Source organism: Mandrillus leucophaeus, unplaced genomic scaffold (assembly GCF_000951045.1).
Source record: "Mandrillus leucophaeus isolate KB7577 unplaced genomic scaffold, Mleu.le_1.0 Scaffold475, whole genome shotgun sequence".
Classification (NCBI taxonomy): domain Eukaryota; kingdom Metazoa; phylum Chordata; class Mammalia; order Primates; family Cercopithecidae; genus Mandrillus; species Mandrillus leucophaeus.
The window spans coordinates 299,398-319,216 of NW_012105087.1; the positions used below are offsets into that span (position 1 = coordinate 299,398).

The 19,819-nt window shown below is 41.4% G+C and overlaps 1 protein-coding gene and 1 pseudogene across 2 annotated transcripts in view; one reads left to right on the plus strand and one right to left on the minus strand.

The window, feature by feature from the left end:
- CD160 (CD160 molecule) overlaps positions 1-15,167 on the plus strand; it is a 21,065-nt gene extending 5,898 nt beyond the window's left edge. The window contains exons 3-6 of the mRNA XM_011995186.1: positions 3,778-3,922; positions 6,256-6,582; positions 11,736-11,870; positions 14,497-15,167. Coding sequence (XP_011850576.1) covers positions 3,850-3,922; positions 6,256-6,582; positions 11,736-11,870; positions 14,497-14,504 — 543 coding nt within the window. The 5' untranslated portion in view covers positions 3,778-3,849 and the 3' untranslated portion in view covers positions 14,505-15,167. The remainder of the gene's footprint in view (positions 1-3,777; positions 3,923-6,255; positions 6,583-11,735; positions 11,871-14,496) is intronic.
- Positions 1-19,819, minus strand: part of LOC105550294 — a 931,651-nt pseudogene that overhangs the window by 297,613 nt on the left and 614,219 nt on the right. The gene's annotated exons all lie outside the window — the stretch shown is intronic.

Here is a 19,819-nt window from a genome sequence, read left to right on the forward strand (position 1 = left end):
AAATAACAGAAATAATAGGAAGCATCTCTGCCTTAAATTATCCTATATTTTACCATTAAATATGATGTTGAAATTTTATCTGAGATATACATTTCTCCATTATATTGAATAGTATTCATCCATTACCATTTTACTTAGGATTTTAGTGGGAATTAATGTAAGACTTTATCAGAAGGTAATATTGACTTTCTTTTTTGATCCAGTAGTATGTTAATTAATAATTTCCTAATATTAAATCATCCAAGAATTTCTAAAAATGAAACCTCATTCCATTTGTCATGGTGTGTTATATTTTTAATATCTTGTAGGACTGGTTAATTTTTGTGTGTGTGTAATTTTTGTTCTTGGCTTTCTTGAGACAGGGTCTCACTGTCAACCAGGCCAGAGTGCAGTGAAGATCATACCTCACTGCATCCGTGAACTCCTGGGCTCCTCCCACCTCAGCCTCTTGAGAAGCTGGGACTACAGGTATGCACCACCACACCTGGCTAATTTTTGTATTTTTTGTAAAGACAGGGTCTCACCTTGTTGCCCAGGCTGGTCTCAAACACCTGGGCTCAAGCGATCCTCCCACCTCAGCCTCCCAAAGTGTTGGGATTATAGGCATGAGCCACCACACCTGGGCCTTTCCATTTTTAAAAATTTAAATAAAATATTATAAAACAGAATACAGCAGCATATGAAAAGAATAACATACTAGGCTGGGCGTGGTGGTTCACGCCTGTAATCCCAGCATGTTGAGAGGCCAGGGCGGGTGGATCACGAGGTCAGGAGTTCAAGATCACCCCGGCCAAGATGGTGAAACCCCGTCTGTACCAAAAATACAAAAATTAGGCGAGTGCAGTGGCAGGTGCCTGTAATCCCAGGTACTTGGGAGGCTGAGGCAGGAGAATCGCTTGAACCTGGGAGGTGGAGGTTGCAGTAAGCCGAGATCGTGCCACTGCACTCCAGCCTGGGCGACTAAGTGAGACTCTGTCTCAAAAGAAAAGAATAACATACTATGACCAAATGGTTTCAGTTTTTGTTTGTTTGGGACTGCAAAGATGTATCAATTTTAGGAAATCTATTAATGTAGATCACCATCTTAATATATCTTAAAGAAAAATAATATCATTTTAGTTGATACTTAAAGGCAATTAATAAAACATTCACATCCATCCTTGACATTTTAAAACTCTTAATAAAATAGAAATAATGTATATTCCTTAACATAATGAAATACATCTCATTCTCAAAGCGACTATAATACTTAAAAAGGAAACACTTAAGCATCCCCCATTAAACTTAGAAAAAAGACACACATTCATTATTACCATTATTATTTAATATTTTTCTGGAGACATTAACCAACACAATTAGAAGAAATCAGAGATATAAAACAGAAAAAGAATTATCATTATTTACACATAATATGATTGCATGATGGGAAAATCCAAGAGAATCAACTGAAAAATGATAGAATTAAGGGAGGGGAGCTGGATATGAAATTAGTATCTAGTAAAAAAATAGCCTTTCATATATGAACAACAATGAAAAATTAAAAGATATAATGAATGATATAATGAAAAAATAAGTTAAAAGATACAATGAGTGGAAACAACAGATGCTGGAGAGGATGTGGAGAAATAGGAACGCTTTTACACTGTTGATGGGAGTGTGAATTAGTTCACCCATTGTGGAAGACAGTGTGGGGATTCCTCAAGGATCAAGAACTAGAAATACCATTTGACCCAGCAATCTCATTACTGGCCATATACCCAAAGGATTATAAATCATTCAATGATAAAGATACATGCACACATATATTTATTGTGGCACTATTCACAATAGCAAAGACTGGGAACCAACCCAAATGTCCATCAATGACAGACTGGATTAAGAAAATGTGGCACATATACACCATGGAATACTATGCAGCCATAAAAGGATGAGTTAATGTCCTTTGCAAGGACATAGATGAAGCTGGAAACCATCATTCTAAGCAAACTTCATAAGGACAGAAAACCAAATACTGCATGTTCTCACTCATAAGTGGGACTTGAACAATGAGAACACATGGACACAGGGCGGGGCACATCACACACTAGGGCCAGTTGGGGGGTGGGGGCTGGGGGAGGGATAGCATTAGGAGAAATACCTAATGTAAATGACAAGTTGATGGGTGCAGCACACCAACATGGCACATTTATACCTAAGTAACAAACCTGCACAAGGTGCACATATACCCTAGAACTTAAAGTATATATATATAAAAAAAAGATATAATGGGTAAAAGATGACATTTTCAATAGTGAAAAAGAATATGAATTACTCAAGAAACAAACTTAGCTAAGAAATGGACAATGACTTTATGAAGAAAACTTCTATACATACCTGAGACACATATATTTGAAAAATGAGTATCACATTCTCGGATCAAAAGAATCAGTGTCACAACAAATTCAGTTCTCCCTAAGTTAAAATATAAATTGAACATATCCCAATTTTAAAATACCAACAGGACTTTTTCTTGGTGGTACACACAGTAGGAAAGGCGAGACTAGACAAGCCGACTATAAAAATCAGAAAAATAAATTTATAGAAAAATTCTTGTTTTCCCCTTTTGAATTTTAAATGCTGTGAATGTAATTACCTATTCAAAAGTTATAAACTACAAAACTTTATATTTTTAAAACATATACACACAGAGAAGATTTTTTGAAATAAAAATACATTTATTTTATATACATAATTGCAATTTGCCCTTTTTGACCTAATGATATATCATGAATATCCCTCCAGGCCCATATTTATAGAAGTATCTCATTCTTTTAATATATATAATATTTTATTGCATAGATTCATGGAAACTTATTAAACCATTTCCCTATTGATGAAATTCAGGTGTTCGTTTTTCTTCAGTTTGTTTATTTTGAAACAGGGGTAATTTTTCTTAGCCAGGATTAGAAGGCATAACTATAAAAAATAAAACACAAAAATGTTGAAGGAAAATTATAGCCTCAATTGGAGGGAAACTTTCCTAAACAATGCAGGAAACCCAGACAACTTAAAGGAAAATATGATTAGGTATGTTGTATTTAATTACATACAATGTAAATTTTCCTTGTGAAAAAAAGCATCATAAACAGAAGAGACAAACAACAAATTGGGAGAAAGTATTTGCCTAAAGAAATGGCAGATGGGTTAATATCTCTAATATAGAGAAAGTTCCTAAAAGTTGAGTTAAGAAATATAAAGAATATGAACACACACAATTCATAGACAAGGGAATACTAATGACCAATAAGCATATGAAAAGATCCTCAACCTCACTAATCATGGAAATGCAGCATAAAACAAATCTAATTTTTCATCTATCAGATTGGCAAACATTTTAAAGTACAGATAATACTCAGAGCTGGCAAGGGCACAAGGAAATGTACACTATTAAGCATTCTTGGTGAACATCTGATTCTCAACAGTCTTTTTGGAGAGCAATCTGTTTACAGTAGAAAAAAGTTTTAATCCTCATATTCTTTGACCCAGCAATCCAATTTAACTTAAAATACAAATATATATAAGAAAACAGCCCTACTGTCTCCCTACATCTCTCCCTCCCCTGCCCTCCCAGTATATCTCACTTGGTTTACCACCTCAATTCCCAGCCAGTTGGACTCTCATGCCCAAGCCCTCCTCTACCTCCATCATACTCTAGCCAATCAAAGCTAGTGCCTGGGATGGAGAGATGGTCTTGGAGCCCTGGAAGGCTTTGTCTAGTGGGTCCCCCTGTGCTTTCAGGAGACTGAAGCCAAGGATACCAGCAGAGCCAACATTTGCTTCAAGTTCCTGGGCCTGCTGACAGCGTGCAGGATGCTGATGGAAACTGGCAGAGGCTGCTGTGCCCTGGCCATCCTGCTGGCAATTGTGGACATCCAGTCTGGTGGTGAGGACAGGCCCTAGAGCAGAGACGGCCATGGGGAGGATCCTGGGCTTGTGGGAAGGGCTGGATCCCATGATTTTCTCTGATGGGGAAACAAAGGACTCACTTTTTTTTTTTTGAGGGAGTCTCACTCTGTCACCCAGGCTGGAGTGCAATGGTGCGATCTCGGCTCACTGCAACCTCCGCCTCCTGGGTTCAAGCAATTCTCCTGGCTCAGCTTCCTGAGTAGCTGGGACTACAGGCATATGCCGCCATGCTCGGCTAATTTTTGTATTTTTAGTAGAGACGGGGTTTCATCATATTGGTCAGGCTGCTCTCGAACTCCTGCCTGACCTCAGGTGATCCTCAGAAGCCCGGCTGACTCACTGTTCTTGACATTAAGGAAAGGGTAAAAAATATAGTGTCTTTTTCTTTTTTGTTAGAACTGATACTACTGCCTCTCTGTCAGACATTCTGCCTCTGCTACATGTTTCAAAGAGACTGGTAATCTGTGCCTCAACCTAAGATTCCTTTAGGTTCCTATATACTATAAATTTATGAAATCCAGGTTTGAGATCCAGATACTGCAATCTTCATTAACTTCAGTACCTAGTTTAACCACTCTGCCTCAATTTGTGTATTTATAAAACGGGAACAGTAACACCTGTCTCTACGGCTATACTGAGGATTTGATATACAGAAAAGCACTCTAATAGAGACCCTATAGAAGTTCCAGCTGGAAAGTAGAAATAAAATATAAACCATTTTGGAGTTAATCAATGGCTGGGATTGCAAGTCTCCCTCAGATACAGGTCTTATAAGACCCATATCTCTTAACTCTTGTAAGAGAATTGCATTTAATATGTAGAGGGAAGCCTCCATCTCTGCCTCTTCACCATTTTCATGTGAGTGAATTTAGTTTACTGTGTATACCAAGAGGAGTCTTACAAGGAAAAGCAAGTCATAGGGGATCAAGCTGCCAAGGGAGTGGGGCTGGCAGCCTCAGCATCTGCCTGATGAGTTTTTAGCAGAGAGCTGGATGTCACCAAGGTTGGGGTTTTGCAAGGATCCGTCATAGCGGGAGTAAAGCTAAGGGAGCTGAGGGTGGATATAAGGGAGAGATTATAGTAATGGACTACAAAATATAAACTACAGAAGGAAGTGAAGTTTGAGGAGAGTGAGGGGCAGTACAAAGGTGGCAGGGCCAACGCACTGGAAAATTAGGTCAGAGACACCCATTGAGCCGAAACATCCTGGGTTAACCCAACTATTTTCTCCACTTCTGTATCTAGGTTACAGATTACTTACAGGGAAAATCATCAAGTCGGCAGATTGGCACCATCAGAGTCATGGTCTTTGGCTACCAATGGTCCCTCAATAATTAGTCTGTTTCTCCAGTCCATTCTCACTCCATTTCCGCACAGTGACTGTTTTTAATCATCTCTGGTATTTCTGTGGTCTCTCTCATCCTGTATCTCTTAGAAAAACTTTTACTCTTCCTTCAAGTCTCAGCTCCAGCACTAAATTCACTGTGAAGTTTTCCTGATTCTTCAGACTCAGGAATCTCTAAGATTCCTCAATAACTGTGGAATTAAATTGTAATCTTTTGCTAACCTGTTTTTACATTAGGCTTTAAACTCTGAGAGTGGCCAGGCACGGTGGTTCATGCCTGTGATCCCAGGCCTGAGGGATTTGGGAGGCAGAGGCAGGAAGGTCGCTTGATGCCTGGAGTTCAAGACCAGCCTGGACAACATAGTAAGAATCTGTCTCTACAACACAAAAAATTAGCCAGGCATAGTGGTGCATACCTGTAGTGTTAGCTATTCGGAAGGTGGAAGCGGGAGGATTGCCTGAGCCCAGGAGTTCAAAGGTGCAGTGAGTTACGATTATGCCACTGCACTCCAGCCTGGGTGACAGAGCAAGACCTTGTTTAAAAAAATTTTTTTTTAATTAAAAATCCCCGGTCATCTAATGGTTAGGAAAAAAAAAAAGGTTTGACAGTGGGGCTCATGTCCTAGTCATCATTGCCCCAGCAGGGCTTGGCAGGGTGAATACCTAAACATATTTGTTAAGTGGAGGAACAAATAAACCTATGAATTAATGGATGCTTTGAGCATATTATTTAGTCCCTTAATTTTCATTCTCCAGATGAATAAACTACTGCCCAAGGAGTTAGGTAACTTGCTTACAATCACACAGCCATCGATAGAGCTGTAATTTGTATTTCCTGTCTGCCAGCACGGTTGCCAGGTTCTGCTTCAGTCCTTCCTTGAAGACTTCTAGTGATAAGGAGCAGTAATGATGAAATTTAAAGAACGCTACCTGACCTCTGGGTAATTCTTCCCTTTCCATTCCAGGATGCATTAACATCACCAGCTCAGCTTCCCAGGAAGGAACACAACTGAACTTAATCTGCACTGTGTGGCATAAGAAAGAAGAGGCTAAGGGGTTGGTAGTGTTTTTGTGCAAGGACAAGTCTAGAGACTGTTTTCCTGAGACCAGTTTAAAACAGCTGAGACTTAAAAGGGATCCTGGGATAGATGGTGTTGGTGAAATATCATCTGAGTTAGTGTTCACCATAAGCCAAGTCACACCGTCGCACAGTGGGACCTACCAGTGTTGTGCCACAAGCCAGAAGTCAGGTATCCGCCTTCAGGGCCATTTCTTCTCCCTTCTAGTCACAGGTGAGTCTCTAATACCCCTAATGTCACCAGGTGGGACACTGAGCAGAGTTGACAGCTGGTGATGTAACCAGATGGTTCAGGTCCTGGATAGGCAGTTTCCTTCTTTCTCAATCCTTTTCCAACATTCCCATTGGCAGATGCTGCCTTTCTTCAACGTGCACATACAAACATAAACTCATTTTGTCTTTAATTTTAAAACTCTTACCGGGGTGGCTATCGCATTTTTATTGACAGGGAGATGGTGACACAGGGGCTGAAGAAATTTGTCCAATGCTACTCACTGACCGGTGAAAGTAAAAACAGATAGAAATTAGGCCTCCTGGCCAGGCACGGTGGCTTACGCCTGTAATCCCAGCACTTTGGGAGGCTGAGGTGGGAGGATCACCTGAAGTCGGGAGTTCAAGACCAGCCTAGCCAACATGGAGAAACCCCATCTCTACAAAAAATACAAAATTAGCCGGGTGTGGTGGCACATGCCTGTAATCTCAGCTACTTGGGAGGCTGAGGCAGGAGAATCGCTTGAACGTGGGAGGCGGAGGTTACAGTTAGCTGAGATCGCACCATTGCACTCTAGCTTGGGCAACTACAGTGAAACTCCGTCTCAAAAAAAAAAAAAAAAGAAAAAGAAAAAGAAAAGAAAAAAAGAAATAAATTAGGTCTCCTGATTCCCAATTCAGAACTCTCCCAGAAATGCGGCTGTATTTCTAAATTCAGGCAGACAAAGAGATTAGGTTTGAGATAATATGAGTATCTGTCTTAAGGAGCATTTAGTTGGAAGAAACAGAAACCCATTCAAGGTACCACAGAGTAAAGGAGGAAAAAATAAAGCAAAAAGTACAGCTGGCCCTCATGAGCTCTAGCTCCTGGAATCAGAAACTAGAAAGGGGACAGGACGCAAAACAGTTACCATTTCAAACTCTGAGGCGGCAAGGCCTCTGGCTTCTGCATCTGTCTGTTTCACTCTGTGCATGCTCCCTCGGCTCCATTACTACTTTGGCATGTCCTAAATATGGCCACTCCAGCCCCAGCTTTATGTAGCTTCCTTAAGTCAAACTGTGCCCAACAGAAAGTGTCTGTGTTCCTATATTCCCAGACAACAGAGCAAGCCTCCAAAATTCTGTGGAAAAAAAAAAAAAGTTTACCTGGCTGGGCTCTGTGGCTCATGCCGGTAATCCCAGCACTTAGGGAGGCCGAGGCAGGTGGATCACGAGGTCAGGAGTTTGAGAGCAGCCTGGCCAATATGGTGAAACTCCATCTCTACTAAAAATACAAAAAACAAAATTAGCCAAGCATGGTGGCACACGCCTGTAGTCCCAGCTACTTGGGAGGCTGAGGCAAAAGAATCGCTTGAACCCGGGAGGTGGAGGTTGCAGTGAGTCGTGACTGTGCCACTGCACTCCAGCCTGGGCGACAGAGCGAGACTCCATCTCAAAAAAAAAAAAAGAGTTTACCTTGAATTATATATTCAGCCAAACTATAAACCAAATGTAAGGAAAGAAAAAAGATACTATCACGAGATGCAACGACTCAAAAAAATTTGCCTTCCATGTGATCTTTTCAAAGAAGCGACCAGAGGATGTGCTTCAGTAAAACAAGAAAGTGAATCCGTAAAGGAGATAAAATGAGATACAGGAAACAAGGAATCTAACAGGGAAAAGGAAATTCTAAGCTGGACACAGTGGCTCATGCCTGTAATCCCAGCACTTTTGGAGGCCAAGGTGGGAGGATCACTTGAGCCCAGGAGTTAGAGAAAAGCCTGGGCAACATAGGGAGACACCATCTCTAGTGGAAAAGAAAAAAAAAAAAAGGAAATTCTAGAATTTAAAAAGGGCACTTAGTCCAGAAGAGAGCAAGAGAAAGAAGACTCTGGAAGGGAAATCTCTAGGAGGTAAAAATGGAATTGACAGATCATCTTTCTAAAGGCCCATTAAAGACCCGATAAAAGGATTAAAGAAATGGATATGGAAAACTCTGCCAGTAAAAAAATAAAATCAGGCTCTAGAAAAAACTAAATTTTACAAAAGAAACATAGCACACAACTTGATTCTGCAAAAAATAACACAAAATCCAAATTATGTAAACATGACTAATTTAAATAAAATTTGTGATACAATTATTTTTGCAAGAATGCAGAGAAGGAAAATGGGTAAAAGTATAACCTTCATCTACTATAGCAGAAAGCCAACAGAAAATGTCTACATTTTATCACTAGGAAGCAGCAATATGAGCATATTATTTAGGAATATAAGACATCTTGAAGAGTTGGCAGTGGTTGTCTCAGACAATAAGCCTAGGAGGATAAAAGGGCACTGCTATTACTCTCTAAGAACTTACAACTACTTTACTTTTTTTTTTTTTTTTTTTGAGACGGACTCTCACTCTGTGGCCCAAGCTGAAGAGCAGTGGCATGATCTTGGCTCACTCCTAGGTTCAAGTGATTCTCCTGCCTCAGCCTCCCAAATAGCTGGCACACGCCACCACCCTCAGCTAATTTTTTTGTATTTTTAGTTGAGACGGGGTTTTGCCATGTTGGCCAGGCTGCCCTCGAACTCCTGACCTCAGGTGATCTGTCCGCCTCAGCCTCCCAAAGTACTGGGATTACAGGTATGAGCCACCGTGCCTGGCCTATCTTACTTTTAAAGAAAAATAAATATAAATTACCCACTTACCACCACCCTCCCCCCATGAAAAACTGGCCCAGAGCCTTTGAACAAATGTTTTTAATCACCTCCTATGGTTCCTAGTTAATTCAAATGTTCAACTTGTTTAGTTTGATTGACTTTCTTCCTTGCTTCCTGGTGTCTTCCTGTCTGACCTAGCTACAGCATTCAGCACTTCTGACTATTCCCTCCTTCATCAAAGTGTCATCTCTAGTGGTTTCTGTGACTGTACTCAAGTGGTTCTCTACCAGCTTGGCTGTTCTTTTGTCTTCTCTATTTCCTCCTCCCACCTCTCAAACATGAGTATTCATTCCCCAAGACTCACTTCTCATCACTTCAACCTTTTCTCTTTACTCTCTCTCCCCAGTTCTCATCTATCCATGATTTAAACCAGCATCTCAATGCAACTGACCATCAAATCCACTTCTCCAGTTCAAACCTCTTTCCTAAGTTTTAATTAAACGTTTAAACTAACAACTGTACTCCTAGCTCCTAGATGCCCCACCATTTCCTCAAACTCAGTACCAAAGTTATCCTCCTGAGACCCTGTTTCTGTTCATGACTGAAGTCAACTTTGGTTCCTCCTTTATTCTTAACCCCCAATTCAGAGAGTTACTAAGTACTACTGTTCTTCCGCACAGCAGTACTTTGTTATTCCTTTCCTTCCAAAGGTGTTTTTCAGGTCTTCATCATCTCAACACTTAACATATTCCAATAGTCTCCTAACTAGTGAGTCCCCTGAGTTCAGCAACTGTGCCCTACTCACCTTTATATCTCCCACACCTACCACAGGGCCTAGCACCGAGCTGTTGCCTAATAAATGGTCCAGCAACTCTAAATACTGTTTCTGCCTCCACTCCATTCTACATACTGCCACCGGCTTGTCTTTCCAAAATGCTAATTTGTACATGCCACACCACTCAAAGTTTTAATGACTTCTCACTGTCCATGGGATAAAGTCTAAATTACTATAGCCTGGCACTAGAGACTCTATAGCATTTCATTATATTTATGTGAATACATTGCTTCAGTTAAACTGCACTAGCAGATACTCCTCTTTCATTCATCCAACAAATATGTATTGTGCATCCCACGCCCAGCGCTAAGCCTTGGAGAACAGAATGAGGTACAACACAGTCCTTGCTCCTCATAACCTAAAATTCCTGTTCTAATATATTGTTTTGGTTGTGAAGATTCTCCCTAAGAAAGAATGCTTTTCTCATCTCAGCATATTTAAGTATTACAGTCAGCACATCTAGATGGTTCCCCAAATGTGGAAATTAGGTGCATTTTGGAAGGTAAAACTGGTTAAGAGGAGACAGGTAACAGATAATAAACAATGTCAGCTGGGTGCGGTGGCTCATGCCTGTAATCCCAGCACTTTGGGAGGCTGAGGCGGGCGGATCACTTGAGATCAGAAATTTGAGACAAGCATGGCTGACATAGTGAAATGCCATCTCTACTAAAAATGCAAAAATTAGCCGGGTGTGGTGGCACATGCCTGTAACCCCAGCTACTTGGGAGGCTGAGGCAAGAGAATCACTTGAATCCAGGAGGCAGAGGTTTCTGTGAGCTGAGATTGTGCCACTGCACTCCAGCCTGGGTGACAGAGCCAGACTCTGTCTCAAAAAAATAATAAAATAAAAAACAATGTCTGCCATTTACTTACTGTGGGCCAGGCATTGTGCTAAGTGATATTATATTATTTAAGCTGCATGGTCTTTTGAGCTATTGTGCTGTGATAACTGAAGCTTGAAGATAATTTACGTTTATCCAACTAGTGAATGGATAAAAATCCAGATCTAGGCCAGGTGCGGTGTCTCAAGCCTGTAACCCCAGCACTTAGGAAGGCCAAGGCAGGTGCATCACCTGAACCCAGGAGTTCAAGACCAGCCTGAGCAACATAGTGAAAACCTGTCTCTACAAAAAATACAAAAATTGGCTGGGTGTGGTGGCACATGCCTGTAGTCCCAGCTACTAGGGAAGCTGAGGTGGGAGGATCGATTGGGCTTGGGGCTTGAGGCTTCAGTGAGCCATGATCACGCCACTGCACTCTAGCCTGGATGACACAGCAAGACCCTGTCTCAAAAAACAAAAACCAAAACAAACAAACAAAAAAACCCCAGATCTATTCCAAAGGGCAAGATTTTAACTTATGCTACATTGCTTGACCCACTCTAGAAAATGGGGCTATTTGGGGATACCCAAGTCCAAGGTAGCTAAGCTGTTTCAGCTATCTCTGTGGCAAAACTTCAGAATTACTTTAAGGTCTATCTACATCCCCAGTGTCTGACACACAGGAGATTCTATACTTATTTATGGCTGCTTAAGTACATCATCATTACCCACAATGTTAAAGATACTTATCTGGGCAACAAATTACGGCGGGAGGAATCCTTGGAGATCATAAAAGAGATGTTATGAGATGATGCAAAAGGAGGTACTGATGATTTCTGAAACCCTCCCCTGATTCAAGATTCTCTTTTGAACCAGAGACAGGGAACTACACAGTGACGGGACTGAAACAAAGACACCTTGAGTTCAGCCATAGTGAAGGCACTCTCAGTTCAGGCTTCCTACAAGAAAAGGTCTGGGTAATGCTGGTCACCAGCCTCGTGGTCCTTCAAGGTACGTCCAAAAGAGCCGTAAGCACCCCAAGCAATGAGGGTGCTATTGTATTTCTGCCATCTTGGTTATTCTCCAGGAGGAGAAGGTTGGAAAGGAAGTCCAGAGGGAGAGGAAAATGTTACTCAAGCCCTGGTTATCCATAGGAAAGTTCAAACCAGTTTCACTGATCCAAAAGCACTAAAGAGGAAGACAGATAAATCAGACTTTCCAAAGGGTAGGAGGTAAGACTTATTAGGAAAGAAGGCCTGTGAGAGAGGCAAGTTAGTACAACCACCTCTACTCACTGCGTGAACAGAGGACTGTAAGTTGAAGCAACAGATTTTTGACTATTAGAGGAAGAACAAGAGACAGACTTGGTTTGGAGATGGTTTTTTGTATTTTGTTTTTTTCAGATGGAGTCTCGCTGTGTCGCCCAGGCTGGAGTGCAGTGGCACAGTCTCGGCTCACTGTAAGCTCTGCCTCCCGGGTTCATGCCATTCTCCAGCCTCAGCCTCCCGAGTAGCTGGGACTACAGGCGCCTGCCACCGCACCCGGCTAATTTTTTTTTTTTGCATTTTTTAGTAGAGATGGGGTTTTCACCATGGTCTCGATCTCCTGACCTCGTGATCCACCTGCCTCGGCCTCCCAAAGTGCTGGGATTACAGGCGTGAGCCACTGTGCCCGGCCTGGAGACAGGTTTTTGAACACTGCAGCTCCCTAGCAAAGGCTGATGGCCAGATTGAGTATATTAAACACATGTAGCTGAGTCTTCTGAAAACCATTTACCAATATGGATTGGCGCTTTCCCTATTAGATAATAAAAGTGAAACTTCCAATAATTTGTCATTATGTTTTTGCATAATAAGCAACTGATTCAGGTTTTTGCCTGTCCTTGGCATTCTTAACTCCATTTAATTTAGGCATTCCTCAAATCAGTACCACTGTTTTGAGTGGCATCAGAATGTAAGCTCTATATATGTAAGGACTTTGTCTTCTTTACCCCAACAAAAAGTCCCACACATATAGCACGCTCTTAATAAATTTGTTAAAGAACCTGTATGATGAATCAGATGCTTTACACATGATGATTCTAACCTTATACAACCCTTGCAAGCAAACATCCCCTGGTTACTCATCAGGAAACAACATAAGGAAGTTAAATAGGGCCTGGTGCGGTGGCTCACGCCTGTAATCCCAGCTCGTTGGGAGGCTGAGGCAGGCAGATCCCTTGAGCCTAGGAGTTTGAGGCCAGTCTGGGCAACTTAGCGAAACCCCATCTATACAAATAAATAAAAACTTTGTCACACGTAGTGGCACACACACCTGTAGTCCCAGGCTAAGGCACAAGGATCACCTGAGCCCAGGTTGGTTCAGGTTGCAGTAAGCCATGTTCATGCCACTGTACTCTAGCCTGGGTGACAGACTGAGACACTTTCTCAAAGAAAAAAAAAAAGTTCAATGTTGCCTGTCACAGCAATTAATACAGATCCTTCTCACTCTAAAACCTTACACTCAGTAATGACCTACTATAGGCAAAGCACCTCTTACCTCCTTTACCACCCCATTCATTCTGAGATTGACTCCTCCCCTTTCCAGAAACAGGACCACCTAAATATTCCCTATTCCAGTCCCTTATCTGCAAGTCATCAAAAGAAAACACAGATTTCAAAAAGAAAACACAGACTTTATCTGTAATCCTTGATAAGGATCTTCTAAATTTAAGTCTATGCCAGTTTTCAGGAGGAAACATGAATATGAAACAGTCTGACCATTTAGACATAATTTTTTATTGACTTTAAATTCTCTTGGTTAGGCTACTGTAACCAGTAAAACACATTTTATTTTAGAATAAAAATTCTAAAGGGTAAACTGAGTCTAGCCATACAACCTACTACCAGTTACTATCTCTGATTCCCAAGTCATCCTAGAGAAAAAAAAAAAAAAATCTGGACTTTTTTCCTTTTCCACTCAGGTGAAGAGAATGAGCTTTTTAATCCAATTTTTTGTTTTCTCCTGTATTCAATTCAAGTAGCTTTAAAGTTAACCAAAGGAAAAAACCAAAGCTCAATATTTGATTAAACGAGAAAATATACACTACTTAGAAGCTTTCTTTTCTTTATCCTTCTCCCCCAACTCAAGGCTTAGTAGAATTATGGAAAGAGGTAGTATTCAGTAGAACAGTACACATGCTTTTTCAGGTCCAGAAACACCACATAGATCAAGTTATCATGCTTACATGTGGGGAAGAGGAGGAGGGAGTTTCCTGGATCTCCGTGCCTCTTAGCTCATGAAGCCAATTTCACTGAATATCCTTATCACTATGCCAACAATTCAGATCTATACATGGAAAACCTACCTTCAATTTTTTCAGTGGCATCTATTGCTTGATTGTCCCTTCCAGCAAGGAGTGATCAAAGACTAGCTCCCTTCCCACTCCCACCACAATCAGATTTGCTCAAGATTACAACCCTAATTTAGTAATGTGCAATACATAAAATAGTTCCCACTTTCCTTTTCCAATCCCTTCACAGTCATGAGGGCCTATCAAACACACATCTCAGGACAGGTCAGACTTCACTATATCAGGTATTTTGTTGCTATTCTAAGTTATAAGGCAGTAATACAAACTTTCTTTTTCTTTCTACAGCTTTGTAAGCCTTGTGCCAAAAAAAAACTTTTTAAAAAAGCTACAGCAAGATGAGTCTGACTCTAGCTTAGTATGTTTCTCACTACAACAGGCACAGAGAAGAAAGCAACGGGGCATAGGGGAAGAGATGCTAAATATACCAAGAATCTGTGGAAATATAAGCTGGGGCAAATCAGTGTGATCCTTGATTTTGCTGCTCACCACCAGAGCAAACCTGCCTTCTTCCCTCCTAAGCTCCAGTAAATAAACAGAACAGTTTTCACCAAAGTGGCTGGTATAGTCCTCAAATATTGGATAAATATGTGAGTTTTTGTACCCCAGAACAATTTTTCCTCCCTCCTCCTCAACATAGTAAAATAAGTCAAACAAAATGAGAACACCAAATTTTGGGGGAATAATTTTTTATTTAACACTGTAAAGGAAAGAGAGAGAAAACAAGCAGAGATAGGTAGGACAGAAAGGAAGACAGCCAGACCCAGTGACTGACTTGGCATGAAAATGAGGAAATGCAGACAGACCTCAACATTCAAAAACATCCACACAGCACTGCTGGAGGAAGAGGAAGATCTGTGCAGACCAGGAGCACCACAGGCTACAACTGCCCAGCTTCAACTCAACACTTGTTAACCTCTTTGGTCATTTCTCTTTTTAAATAAATGCCCATAGCAGTATGTGCAGTCTTTTCTTTTCTCCTAAATCCACAAACTCTCTTCTTTCTCTTTGGACAGACGACCTATTGTCATAGTTAAGCAGAGAGTGGGCAGGATATTCCTGATAGGAGGAACTACATGAATTAAGGGGTAAGAGCACAGAAATTTAGCTACAGCTCCATGGTGAGCCATTAAAAGGAAAGAGACACTTTACCTGTGCTCCTTGGCAAGGACCTGCCAAATGTGGGAGCTACGGTTTGTGGGAACGGAGAGAGATATGGCTGAAGTAGACGAGTAAGACCCTTATTAGCGATAGTCCTGAACCTCAAACTAAGGATTTTAGACTTTGTATCCTATGGAGATAAAAGAACCAGCCATAGAGTCAAAAAGACCTGGATTCAAATTCTGGATCTGCAACATACCAGCTATTTGTCATTGGGCAAATGAATTTTTTTTTTTTTTTTTTTTGAGACGGGAGTCTCACTCTGTTGCCCAGGCTGGAGTGCAGTGGCACGATCTCGGCTCACTGCAACCTCCACCTCCCGGATTCAAGCAATTCTCCTGCCTCAGCCTCCCAAGTAGCTGGGATTACAGGCATGCACCACTATGCATGGTTAATTTTTGTGTTTTTAGTAGAGACGGGGTTTCACCATGTTGGCCAGGCTGGTCTCAAAATCCTGACCTCAAGTGATCCGCCTGCCTCAGCCTCCCAAAGTGCTGGGATTACAGGCGTGAGCCACCACGTCCAGTGCAAATGAGGTTTTGAGATGCTATTTCTGTTTACCTATCTGTAAAAAGGGATACTGCCAACTGTATCTTCTGTTTCCACAGGACTGTTCTGAGAATTAAATGAGAGTCTGGATTTGGAACCTAGAGCCATTTGAATTCTGACTCCAAAGTCTCCAAAGCCTTCTCCATTACATAACATTCACCTTAATCTTTCTCTACCTGTTTTATATATGTTAGTTCTGTGTTTCTAACTAACTAAATAAGCTCACATGGGTAGAGATGTCTTTTGTTTTTACTATTCAAAGAATCTTCTGGAGCTACTCAACATTATACAATCATTGGAAGTCTCAGAAAGAAGATATATCCAACTATATATAGGAAAGGTTTCAGCCATTGTACTATACTAATTATAGTCCACATATAAAAATGTGTGACACATAATCACGGAAAGGAAACATGATCACTGCCCAAGTTTATGAAGACATTTAAGAGCATTAGATTACTAGCTCTGACTTGAACTAAGCAGAATATATACAAAGCAATCATACTTTGTACATACCAACTGAGTCTTGCTTCTTAAGAGTTTATTTACTCTGCTTATCTCTCAATACTTGGTTAAACAGAAATTTAAAATACTTGTGTCTTGGCTTTCAAAATGTGTTGATAAACTGACTTCAAATAAGCCTACAATTTCCATGCATAACAGGTAGTTTTCTGGACACACATCTTAGCCCCAGTCTACGTGAGTGATTCACAACCATGGGTTTTGAACCTCTGTGAGGCCATGAGGTTATTAGAAGGAATCTATATAGCATAATCTTCAGCCTGAATAAATATCTTTCAAGTATTTGTATATACTATATTTCAATTGGATATAAATTCTGGTGTGACTAATAAAGATATATTGACTTAGGCCCGGCGCGGTGGCTCAAGCCTGTAATCCCAGCACTTTGGGAGGCCGAGACGGGCAGATCACAAGGTCAGGAGATCGAGACCACCCTGGCTAACACGGTGAAACCCCGTCTCTACTAAAAATACAAAAAACTAGCCGGGCGCGGTGGCGGACACCTGTAGTCCCAGCTACTCGGGAGGCTGAGGCAGGAGAAGGGCGTGAACCTGGGAGGCAGAGCTTGCAGTGAGCTAATATCCGGCCACTGCACTCCAGCCTGGGCGACAGAGCAAGACTCCGTCTCAAAAAAAAAAAGAAAAAAAAGATACATTGACTTAAAAGCATTACTGAAATTATAGCAGCTTTTTGTTACATATTCTTTAATCAAAAATACTAATAAGATGGTTATCATGTTGTTGGAAGGGAATCTAATAATTTGGGGGTGTTTTGAGACAGGGTCTCTGTCGCCCTGGAGTGCAGTGGCACAATCTTGGCTCACTACAACCTCTGCCTCCTGGGTTCAGGCGATTCTCCCTCCTCAGTCTCCCGAGTAGCTGGGACTACAGGTGCGTGCCACCACACCCGGCTAAGTTTTGTATTTTTAGTAGACATGGGGTTTCACTGTGTTGCCCAGGCTGGTCTCGAACTCCTGACCTCAAGTGATCTGCCTGCCTCAGTCTCCCAAAGTGCTGAGATTACAGGCATGAGCCACCATGCCCAGCCAAGAATCTAGTAATTTTTGGACCTTGAAAATCGTATTTCTTATTAGAAACTGTAAAGAACCACAAGCTTATATCCTATGATTCACAGATCTAAGTGTTCTGGTTGAAAGAGGAGGAAGGGGCAACATTCAAACTACACTTCTGTGGACACCAAGTGTAGTTTGGCAGGAAAACATAAAGTTTACAGGTATAAAACCTTAAAGCTGAATGCCTATAATGCACTTGTCTGTGGCAGGTAAGAGAGATCAAAACCTTACAATGTCATTTGGATCAGACAAGGGCTCTACTTTGATCCTGGAAAGCATCTCTGGTTGTACACATTGTATTCTATGCATTCTATTTTAAACCCCTGGAGCAGCGCAGTGCTCCCCGGCTGAATACTGAGACATTGACATTATTGCAGGCTAGGATTTCCCCCTACAGGACAGCCACTTGTGATGCCTATCCCACCAAAGTTTTCCTCCATCTTACTGCGACAGAACATAAACGAGATTCATTAGGGAAATTCTCAATAAGAGTATTCTATTCTGTAAGTCGCCCCCAATCCCCAGAGCTCCGATGGATTATTCTTGTAAACAGCACTTTTATCTTCCGATCTCTCTACCACAGAGGCCAAAAAGGGTTTTCCCCTAACATCCAAATATCTATTCAGATACCAGCCCTGCTCCTTCTCGTAAAATCTGTCTCCTCACCTGGGCGCGGTGGCTCATGCCTGTAATCCCAGCACTTTGGGACGCCAAGGTGGGTGATCACTTGAAGTCAGGAGTTCGAGACCAGCCTGGGCAACATGGCAAAACCCCGTCTCTACTAAAAATACAAAAATTAGCCAGGCATGGTGGCATGTGCCTGTAATCCCAGCTACTTGGGAGGCTGAGGCAAGAGAATCGCTTGAACCTAGGGGTGGGGAGGTTGCAGAGGGCTGAGATCATGCCACTGCACTCCAGCCTAGGTGAAAGAGTAAGATTGTGTCTCAAAAAAATAAAAATCTGTCTTCCACTTCCTAAGTCCCAAAGCTGTTTTGTTGTCATTTAAAACAGACTCAGACTATGCTTCCCTCCTGATCTATTAAGACGGATATATTTAATTTGTATTTCTTGAGGGAATAGCACCTGGGAACCAGGGAGAAAGAAGTTGAAGCATGCGGGTCATGCATTATTCCATTTGGTGTCAATAATTTGTCAGAAAAGTTTTTTAAAAAAAAACAATAGATAACTGTATTATAGTTCAACTGATTATAATATAGAAGCAATGGATGATGAACACCCTTTCCTCAAAGTCTTTTATTCCCAACCTTTGGAAATGATTAGGTTTTTACCTCCAGGGAATCCCTTCATCACAGAGCGTAACAGGGTACCAGCCCAAGCCAGCATACCAGAGACCTCAGGGGAACAAAGACCCTAACAGTTATGTACAAAGAGAGAATTAGACTGTGAGGTTCTAGCCCTCTTCTCTATCTCTGCTCACTTTATCTCAGTGCACACCATATCCCTTCTTTCTCCATTGTGAAATATGCATATACATGTATATAAATATCTATATTTACACATATATACATACATAAAAATGTGCAATACAAAGACATAAGCAAGGAGTTTTTCCTAATAACTATTTAATCAGAGACTGGTTGGAGAAAAAACAAGCTCTTCCCCTCGAATTTTCCTTCTAACTTGAGAACCAATTCCCGCTTAAAGAAAACATTTAAGAAGCACCTGTCAGCTGGGCGCGCTGGGCTCAGGCCTGTAATCCCAGCACTTTGGGAGGCCAAGGTGGGTAGGTCACCTGAGGTCAGGAGTTTGAGATCAGCCTAGCCAACATGATGAACCACTTCTCAGAGAGACACATTATTAACTTGGCGAAACTTAAGTAGGATGAGGAGCACTCTGTATACATGCATCATTTCTGTTTTTCCTTGTTGTGATGGTTAATCTTACGTGTCAACTTGACTAGGCCACATGATGCCCAGATATTTGGTCATACAGTACTCTGGGTGTGTCTGTGAGGGTGTTTTTGGATGAGACTAACATTTAAATCAACAGACTGAATACAGCACACGGCCCTCCCTAATGTAAGTGGCCCTCATCCAATCAGTTGAAGGTCTGAATGGAACAAGTAAGGGAGAAGTCCTCCTGCCTGACTGCTTGAACTAAGATCTCAGTCTTATCCTGCCTTTGAACTGGAATGGAAACATCAGCTCTTCTAGGGTCTCCAAAAGCTGGCTTTCAGACTGGAACTACACTATCAGCTCTCCTGGATCTCTAGCTGGCCCACTGCAGATCTTGGGACTTCTCAAACTCCATAATTGTGTGAACCAATTCCTTATAATACATCTCAGG